This window comes from Oryza brachyantha, chromosome 1 (assembly GCF_000231095.2).
Source record: "Oryza brachyantha chromosome 1, ObraRS2, whole genome shotgun sequence".
Classification (NCBI taxonomy): domain Eukaryota; kingdom Viridiplantae; phylum Streptophyta; class Magnoliopsida; order Poales; family Poaceae; genus Oryza; species Oryza brachyantha.
In genome coordinates this window covers 24456995-24467362 of record NC_023163.2, presented here as the reverse complement: position 1 = coordinate 24467362, position 10368 = coordinate 24456995, and the positions used below count along the sequence as shown (strand labels likewise).

The 10368-nt window shown below is 42.6% G+C and overlaps 1 protein-coding gene and 1 pseudogene across 1 annotated transcript; one reads left to right on the top strand and one right to left on the bottom strand.

The window, feature by feature from the left end:
* The first annotated feature begins 71 nt into the window (after positions 1-71).
* Positions 72-1905, top strand: LOC102704013. The gene is made up of 5 exons (XM_040521980.1): positions 72-148; positions 235-794; positions 884-933; positions 1421-1502; positions 1621-1905. The coding sequence occupies exons 2-5, from the start codon at positions 548-550 to the stop codon at positions 1665-1667; spliced, it is 426 nt and encodes a 141-aa protein (XP_040377914.1). The 5' UTR covers positions 72-148; positions 235-547; the 3' UTR covers positions 1668-1905.
* Positions 1906-6160: 4255 nt separating this feature from the next.
* Positions 6161-7317, bottom strand: LOC121055491 (annotated as a pseudogene).
* Between the last annotated feature and the right edge of the window lie 3051 nt (positions 7318-10368).

Sequence of the window (10368 nt, the reverse complement as noted above, 5' to 3'; positions counted from 1 at the left end):
TTCGGAATTGTAATTTTGTCAGTCTGGGTCCCATACCGAGGGATATTTACTTCCATAGTTATTGTACGTTTCCTTATTTTTCTTTTCCATACCGAGGGACATCGAACCAAATTATGCGGGAATTTTATGATCAAGCATGATCAATCATGTGAGTAAATGTCATTTAAAGAATGCTTTGTTTGGTAATCGCTCCGTTGAATTTCTGGATTAATAATATTTTGTTGATTGCTGCAGTCTCGTGCAGTGTAAACAGGGTGAACCCTGCACCGGAACTCAGCATTCTTCAAGCTGCTGTGCGCAAAACATGTGAAGTTGTGAACAGATAGGAGAGTAGTTGTCGACTCATCAGGACTCAGACTCGCAATATGGTGTGGATAATCTGTACTCCAAAAATAAGCTAGACCCCGTTTCGTATTTATCGTGGACGTGGTGGTGGGAGGAACCTCGCGCCCCGCCAGAATGTATACCAGTGGACGCGCGCGCCCAACCAGAAGCAGAGCCGCGAAAGCCAGACGCGTCCTGTGAGAAGGAGGCTTCCGTGGCGACGATGCGGCCGCGCGTTTTTGCTCCCCCGTGCCTGCCGGGCAGTGGCCCGCTGCCTGGCCTGGCGGTCCCGGGGCGCGGCGACCTCTTCCCGGCCGCCGGGGGCATCGTCGCCAGGAGGGCAGCTCCCGCCCCCGCCGGCCGGGGAGCCGCCGCTCTCGCCGTGGACGGGCCCTCCGCCGCGGCCGCCGTTGCCGCGATGGACGTCCCACCCCCGCAGATCACCTGGCAGATCGTCGTCGGTGCTGTAGGTGCGCTTCGGCTTTGCTTCCTCTCATTTGCGCCCCCAAATTATGTGCTTGATCTTTGATCATGGTATTGGCCGGGTTTTGATGTGCAGCTGGAGTGACGCCCTTCGTCGTCGCAGGCGTCGAGTTCGGCAAGAGAATTGTGAGTGCTTGTCTACTACTGTTTTTCTCGCTAGCTGCGTGTACTCCTCTCAGTGAAAAACTGAAGCCCTAAACTGAACGCAATAATACTACTAGAATGAATTTTAGTCAATGGTGATGAGTAATTACGGAGTAAATACCTAGTCGTTAGTAACGTTCATTAGTTATATTCGTATGGACACTGAAAATCTGAAATACTCCCTTCTCGTGCTAAGAAACACGCTATAGTATCATCGGATTAGCATTTATGATTTTCTTTTATAAACACTAGTATATGAGAAACTAAAAGTAAAATATTAGTTTTGGAAGGCGTGCTAAGCTTGGACCACCTAGTATATTAGAAGAGGGGGGAGCATGAGTGAAGAAAATGGTGCTTATCGATCACGCATTCAGAATTTCAGACCATCTCTTGTTCGCAGCTGGTGTATGCTCTTCCTAATCATTTTTACGACCCTTCACCTCATTATTGTCTTCTCTTGTGGTTTTAGATTGCACAGAAGAAATGTGAAGTCTGTGGGGGCTCTGGGCTTGTGATGAAGAAGGATTACTATGTTCGTTGTCAAGGCTGTGGTACGTACTACTGAATTATTCTATTTAGGCTCGTGCTAGCAATTTTTATAGGGCTTGAACCGTGTGGTGTGCTAACAAAGATGAACTGAAAATATGCGTCACTCTGCTTCATTCTCAGGTGGTTTTCTTCCGTGGCAGTCATGGAGAAGATTCTTCACAGGCTGAAAATGGTTAATCTGATATCGTTATCAACAGTTCAACACCAGGGCTGCAGTTAGAGATGGACAAGGATATAACATGACCAAGCCAATATTGTACTTCACGTGCTTTAGAATTTTTAGTTGTGTCTATACCATCTGTACTACAAATGGCCATTAGGTTCCATCGAGATGTATTACAATAGTACTGCATAATCACGATCATGGATCTATTTTCTACCATACATCTGATGCAACATATCTCATCCTCACGAGTATCAGCCGGAATGTCATGGGGCGTGCAGTCACGGTCGGAACGGGACCCTCTGACTTTAAGTCAGAGGAACCATGTCGTTGGCATGTGGACATATACACGTTGGGGTCTATATGTCAGTCTTAATGTTCCTCTGACTTTAAGTTTGAGTTTAGTTGACCGCTCCATGCTCCAAAACCACTCTCTGCGGAGTGCGATATTTACAGTTTTAAATAGTTTCTTGCCACGATAATCACGGTTATCACAATAACCACAATAACCTTGGTGGTTACCTTGTATAAACCACCAGTTTTATCTACAATGGTCATGGTCATGATCATTACTTATGGTCTTACGGAGATTTAAACAAGAATTTTCTATCCATCGTCTTGGCAATTGGAATCCTAAACTGTACATTTCAAATACGGTATATGTTTCCTTAGTCATTGTCACGTGTTTTTCATGAATGCCAATTGTCATGTCAGCACACGATTTCTTGAAAACTTTCACCTGTCAAACTTTTATGTGCAAAACTCCATCTGCACCAATTTTCATCCGAAATCTTTCATATATGACTTATAGGATAAAATTGTACACTGACAATGCATATGTGCCAATTACCAAACCATAGCATTTGCGAGAGATTTGGACTCAAAACATGTTTCGTCACAGAAAATATGTTTTAAGTCCTTATTGCCGGATGATGTCTCTTTCCCATGTTTCTCCTTTTTCGATTTTAAGTCTCTAGGTCTACTTTGGGCCTTTGTACGGTATTTCTCTCATTCAATAAGATACACCCTACGGGGTTTAAAAAATTACAAGAAATATAACCAATTAAGCTGTATTTAGTTCACAAGAATAGCTGTAACTTATTTTTAAGCCCAAAGATCTCTTACGTACATCTCGAAGTCTCGACGTGTGCGACTCGAGGTCGAGGATCACGATACAAAATGTTATACATATCGCTTGTCCATCTCCCCAAATCAGCATGGTTAATGTGAAATGACATGAGACTGATGCCCCCACTAAATCAAGATCCTTCTAAATCGTTGAGTGATCTCACACACAGTTCCATGATGGCTCCGGTCTCTCTGTCTGATTGCAAATTAACCTGAAACATAAGCGTATCATCCTTGATCCCAAGAACCACTCCTGGCAAGATCTCCGCGATGGATTGGTGGCTCAGACCCTCCGTTGATCCCAAGATCGACCGCGAATTTTTCGCTTCGCCGTCGCCGAACTCCCCCAAGCTGAGGGGAAACCGTTTTCAGCACACGGTGTGCTTGCATGCAATCTAAATAGTCATTAAAAAATATAAAAAAAATTTTGACAAGATAGATTAATATGAGTTATATCACTCCACAAATATGCAAGATTAAATTCAACTTCTACAAGTTGTAGAAAAAAAAAACAAAACTGAAACTAAGTATACGCATATTCATAATTGTTTTTGTTATTTTTGCTATAACTCGTAAAAGTTGAATTTAACTTGCATGTTGGTGAAGTGAAATAACTCATATTAAACTATCTTCTCAAATTGTTTCATATTTTTTGATGACTATTTAGATGACATACAAACAACGGATATACCTACATCGTGTGCTTAAAAACTGCCTCCCAAGCTAGGGCTGTGCTGGTCGCGCCCCCTGGCGTCAATATTCAGCACGCAAACCGTTTTGACAGATGCAAAACAAACGCTAACCACCGTTCAGTTTTACCGGCTCGCCGCCCCGTCGCCTCGGCCGGTGCTGGGATCGGCGCGGCGCGGTCCCTTTCCATCTCTTCCTTGGCAGCGATGTCGCGCCCCAGCCCGACGTGGTGTGACTGCCGCTGCTGGCCTGCTGCAGCTACTATAGAGGGTTACGTTCGCGCAACCTCCTCCCCTTATTGGGATCCTACTAGCGAGGGGCGCGCGCTATGCGCGCGGTACTAATATGAGATCGCAGAGCACCATTTGTAGTAGCAGATGTATATAAAAGAGATGGTTGTATTACACAGGCATACATGGATAGAATTGGGACATAATAGATGATGTTGCATGGTGGATGGTCATAACTATACATAGACATGCTGGTGCACTGCACTACCAATGTGCGTGGCACGCAGGCAAAATAGAACTTCTTTGTTCATGTTGGTTACATAGACATGCTGGTTTACTGCATTAATAATGCGAGTGGCATAGTGGGAAAACAGAGTCCCTTTGTTCATGTTAGATGCATTTAGAAGATATATATAAGGTATGGTGTCGTATGTAGAGGGCGAGCGAGATAGTAACATGGCCATCAGTCAAATCTGGTTTATAAACTAACAGAATAATTTACAGACAGCGAAGGTGTAGTTCCATAGTATATACAACATTAGCTACACTGGTAGCAATATGTAATAAGTTTGTACGCTGATTAGAGAAGATCTTGGTAGCCTTATACAATATATAGAGGTTTTTAGCAAAAGGAAGGATAGGTATAGAGCCCATCCAACAAGGAAGTGGATTTTATGCAAAAGGGTAAGATTTGTTTGTTCGTTATAATGTCTGCTGCGGTCGACATGGTAGGATATAGACAGGACTCCAAAAGACGTGGCAGATGGTGTTTATCAGGGCTTACTCGCTGCAGTGAAAAATGGGCAGGAACATTACACCCGATGCAAATGGAAAAATGTAGGTATGTTACTTTTATATGTAGTTAGCTACTAATACCTTGAGTCGGTACCACTCTGTTTGAACAACTTTTTTGCAGCTGAAGCTAGAGATGTAGACCGTGTTCTAATGAAAGAATACCGAGGTCAGCTTTGAATGTATGCAAGGATGCACGTTTGTAATCGATAGAAGAATGGATTCATACCTTTTGTTTGCACTGCTTTTCGCTGTTGCAGAGGACTGTGTAGACTGCGCAACATGTAATGGCACAGAGACCTATCTTGCCTTGGTAGGTTAGCATGGGATGGATAGAATGCAGTCGAGGTAAAAGAACCAAGGAAAAATTATTACCTTTGTTCCTGATGCAGACATGGTTGGTGTAGCAGACGATGGATTAGACAGGTGCTTTGCGGTTTTTCGGTCAGGACTATCAGACTTGCAAAAAATGCAGAAACACTGAAATTAGTCTTGTGGATACCAAAAGAAAGTACTTGTTGATTACCAGTGTTCGGGGGGATAATACCTTTGCATCTGTTGATGGTTGGAGCTGTGGCGATGGCACTGGATACACTGATACAATATCTTTCCTTTTTTCTAGGTTGACTGAGCTCAGTTTGCTTGTTGGTGTGTTGTCCCCTGTGGAAAGGACCGGGCTTTTCAAGGGGGTTGATGGAAGTTGAGGTACCATGATAGTTTCTTTCTCATTATCTAATATATGAGAGGGGCCTGTCATTTCGCTAGTTGATGCAGGTGCTTTGAGAGAGGATGTAGAGTCTGCTGATGCACTGGCTGATGGTGACTGGGAGGTACTTGGACAGGTTAGCATCAGTGGGGTAACCAAGGAACTGGAAGACAACACACTGTTAACCTGCAAGGATTCCTGGTCTCTTCGGAGAGCTTCCTGTGTGTAACTCACATTCCATGTAAAAGACTGATCAGTAAGACGCAAGATTTCATCTGGGATAAAATCTGTCTGTTGGGTTTTCTTCAATTAGAGACTCAGCAGGTCTACGAATAAGGTGCTGCGCTGTTTTGCCAAAGATGATAAAAGTGGTGCTGGCAGTATTATCAGCAGCTGTAAGAACAATCTTGTACCTATGCAATGAAAGCAATGTGAGCATGAGATATTTACTGAAGCGAGTAACACAGTGAGAGCAAAGTCACAGCCATGAGAAGAATTACCTTGCCACTGGTGTGCCTATACTAAAGCATCCAATACATCTGTAGCTTGAACCATACGGTTTAGAAGTGCGATAACATATGTCACATGAGTTATACCACCAGGAATTCTCACTGCATATTGTCTTAATTGTCACATTGACTATGTACTGAGCTCCCTATAAACCATAGAAGTATTATGAAGAGAGGCTAATCACAACCTGTAGCAATGAAGGCAACAACATGTAGAGAGAAGAAAATAACCTTGTTTTTGTGAGGATTAATGGAAGGAATTTCCTCGATGGTTTTTTGCTCGGGATCCTCTTGTTTGTATCTTGACTGTGCACTGTCGGCCCACCTAATTGGCTGGAAGCTTGTAGAAAAGCTGGGTAGGTGTAAATCATGAAACATTTTATGGTGTTGTTTGGTTTGCGGGCTGCATAACAGTATGTAAAATACGGTAGCAAAAATAGCATCACCTTTGTTTTAGTTCAAGAGCTTCCGGTGTATCAAGATTGATGTACCACTTGCAGGGTGCACTCCCAGTAACTGTCAGCCCTAAAACATATATTACGGACATGTAGTAAGCGCACACATGGTGGAATGCAATATGTAATGATGTAAGAAGATGGGATGACTGTACCTATGCCTCTATAGTTTTTGACAAGTGTGCCTACAAACACCGCAACCTGAGGTTGTGTTTGCCCAGCCTTGTATATACTCTCTGCATCAAAGGCAGCAGCCCTCTGTCCCCACAACGTCACCGGTAGCGTTGAGCCGCTGTATGTGTATATTTGTGGGAAAATTTGTGGTGTAATGTTAGGCAAAAAACGGTTACTCTAGTGTATGGATTAGCCTGTTAGTCACAAATGAAGAGAACAATGCATAATAGCGATGTATTTAACATGCACAGGAATAGTTGTTTTGGTAAATAAACCTTGCATTGCAAATCTACAGAGTTCTCTTCAGGCTGCCAGCATTTCTTGATTTAGGCCGGAGTACAGTTGTGTCGCCTATTTGGGTGATCAGACCCATAACATCTACTTGTATAGGGCATTTCATCAGGCATGTCAAACTAAATAAAGAAGACATAGATAACTAAATGTATATGCACAGCCAACATACCAACATAGAAGAGATTTCTATCAACGAAAGAGGCAATGTCTTCGAACGACGTGAGCGAGAACGTGACAGCAGGAAATTGCTCAGGAACATGGAGGCGTTCTTCAAAGGATGTCCACTTTGTTAATGATAGCATTAAATCATTCCCTACTGGCCTATATGTTCTAGTATCTTGTTTGACACAGAAGGAGTCAATATAGTAAACCTTCCCTTCATGTAACATTGACTTGAGCCTTTGAGCTGTTGGTGGATAAACCTGTGCATGTATACTGGCTCCTTGCAGCTAAGATGATTGTGAGAAAATTGCATATACGATAGCATAGTTAGGTAAATGGACTGTAAAGAACACAGAGAATGATGGATGACCTTTTCATCTAGGAGGACCATGTTGCTGTGTATAATTTTTGTGTCATCATTTACATCGCAGAAGTCCCACAGCCTAGAAATCCTTGCGCAAATCTTGGCGCCTGTATCTCCAATTGAAAGCTCCGAAATAAGGCTATGCGCCATAATACACCTGTATGATGGATAACGCTGGTTGTTAGCACATACAGAATATCATGATAATGTAGTTGGAACGAACGATACAAAGACAAAGTCATCATGCATGGAGGTATACCGTATCACAAAACCGTAGTGTGTTATAGGCATATATGTACAGTAACACGTATAATGTAAAAACAAAAAGAGGGGAAAGTAATTGCTAGTTGGCGTGCGCTTGAGGCTGCAGAATATAAGAACGTGAAATGTTAGAGCAAGAGGTATATCCACTGCAATTATAGGATATGAGGCAGCGCATTAAAAATCACCGTTGGCTGTGTAGCCGAGAGTATCTCGGTATAGACTATATTTTTTGCTTGATTACCACATGAGCCATTGCTGCCCTCAATCAATATTCTCAGGCCAGATCGACTTGTTGCTCTCGAAAAAGCAACGTATAGCTGCCCATGTGTGAAAACATGTCTTTTTAGGTACACACCAACATGGTTGTCTGCCCCTAGCTTTTGTTGATTGTCATTGCATAACAGACACGTATAGGGAATTGACGTCTTTGTAGAGTGAAAGGCCATTTCATCTGTGTGGAAGCAAGTGCAATTCGAGGTATGTACGCAGTGTCGCCTATATTAGAGACTGTTAATATGGTGCATCGCAGAATTCGTTGGCCTAGCTCATTGACCAATAGGCGAGTTCCATTACACAGACCTATGGATTGGTTAAGGTTTTGAAGCAGCATGATAGTAGCACCCTGTTTTAAAGCAATCTTATGAGCAGGAAAGTTAGCACAGTTAATTGAATTAAGAAACTCAGGCGGGTAGAGCAAGTCAAAGTCTAGGATCTGTTCAGAGCATTTTGATATGGTGTCGCAGCTAAGATATATCACTGGATCTCCTGGGAGAAGACCTATGATGTAGTCATTGATTTCATCGACTGTTGTGTTATTAGGGCAAACTATGGCACGAGAGGCAAGGTATTCTGGATCTTTATATGATAGGAGAAAATCAGGGTAGACCTCATAAACAATAGCAGCTATCTTATCACCATCAGTTCTAACAAGGAGGTCATCAGGAATTGTGATCCAGCAAGGAGATGCGTCGTTCGCTGTTGCAGTCGCGTTTATGGTTCCATTACCAACTGCCAGAATCCATTCACCAAATTCTTGTAGCTCTTTTCTTTTTTCGCTTGACAGAGTTGTGTTCAACAATCTCATATTTATATTGAGAGTCAGTAAAGTAACATGCTTCCATAGGTATGAGTTAACGATGGATGCATTGACGATAGAAGAGCACGAACCTTTAGGCACGACAGGTAATATTTGTTTGAAGTCACCACCCAAAACAATGAGCTTTCCACCAAAAGGGACAACAGCATTTGGAGGGTCAACCTCAGAAAGGATATCACGTAACGTCCGGTCTAACGCTTCGAAGCTATGCCTATGTGTCATTGGAACCTCGTCCCATATAATCAATCCAGTTTTAGTTAATAGCTCAGCAAGCATAGTGCCTCGTTTTATATTACAGATACTCGAATCATTAAGCTCAAGTGGTATCTTGAAGCGAGAGTGAGCTGTTCGACCCTTTGGGAGAAGCAGAAGCAACCCCTGATGATGCTACAGCTAGGACAATCTTATTTTGTGATCGAAGCTTCACTACTATTATATTCCATAGAAAGGTTTTTCCTGTGCCACCATGGCCAGAGACAAAGAAGAACCTAGGTGATCTAGCAACTACGCGGGAAACAATAGCATGAAAAACAACCAGCTGGTCAGGATTTAGTTGATCGATGAATGATTGTGCCTGATTCGACAGCAAAAGCGGATCATGTGAGAGCTCATCATCGATTAGTCTATTCGCTGTGTGTAGGGATGAAACAAAGGATGGTTGTAGGAGGTCAAAATGTGCAATGTTCCCACCAGAATTTGCAAAAACAGCCTTTAGCTCATGCAAAAGAAGGTTAAGTAGATGTTCATGAGAAACAAGGCAGCGCGGGTTACCAAGCTGTTTCTTTATTCTATCATGTATATCGTCAGTCATGTGAATCCAGTATTTATCGAACAATGATCTAACATTACCAACAGAACAATACAAGATGATAGTAACGAATAGCTGTCTCAGCTGACGAGAGGAGGCTGACACAACAGCCTCGTCGAAGAGCAAGTGCCACTCATTATCATTTTCGAGAAGGCCACGCGCATCACATGCTTCCCTAAAGGTGTTGTAGGTAATGTTATTGTAGGTTCGAATATCAGTATAGCTCTGTGCACCGCAGACAATCATCAACAGCATTCGCAAATAATATAGCTCACCCACAGTTGGGTGCACATAATAGATACGACCAATTTTGGGAGAAGCGGTTCGTGGACGCCAAACTCAATGTGAAGAATCCCATGAATATTGTCGAGGAAATTCACAGTATGTTAGCGTTCGTGCAGCAGGGTGTTTTTTATTTGCCTCGAACCATTCAGTTAGCATGGATTTTTTGGCCGCAGGACTATTAAGGACAGCATGCAAATCGGATCCTCTTTCATATCTAACATAGTTTTGGCTAGGTAAATGCACAACCAAACGTTCAACGGGGGGAATTAGTGGATATCAAACTCGAACATGCGATGGAGCGATTCACATGCTGACAAAAACCTAGCATCCATATATTCCAAAACCTCATTTGGGGGTGCGAGATCATGATTTGGTGATATGTTTCCTGTCAGAGCTGTCTCAAAATAAATCTTGGCTCGATCATGTCCCTTAGTTATATATTTGAACAGATATTTTATCAAGTTAGATTTGTTGCACCATTCAACATTTATATGGGCCTGATATTTTTTAAGAAGCGTAAAATTGTATGGCACAACATACCTATTATCCAAAGCCACAACATTCTTGATGATGGAACGACCATCGTTGCGTCTTCTATATATAGCAAATCCAGATTCATCGATGATCGTTTCATCCTGGAAATCGTTTGGGTAATGCTTTGAACATCTATCATTTTTCATGCAAGGACAATGTTTGTTAGCATCACCACATGGCCCATGCATCATAAACTCGCTAACTAATTCGTATC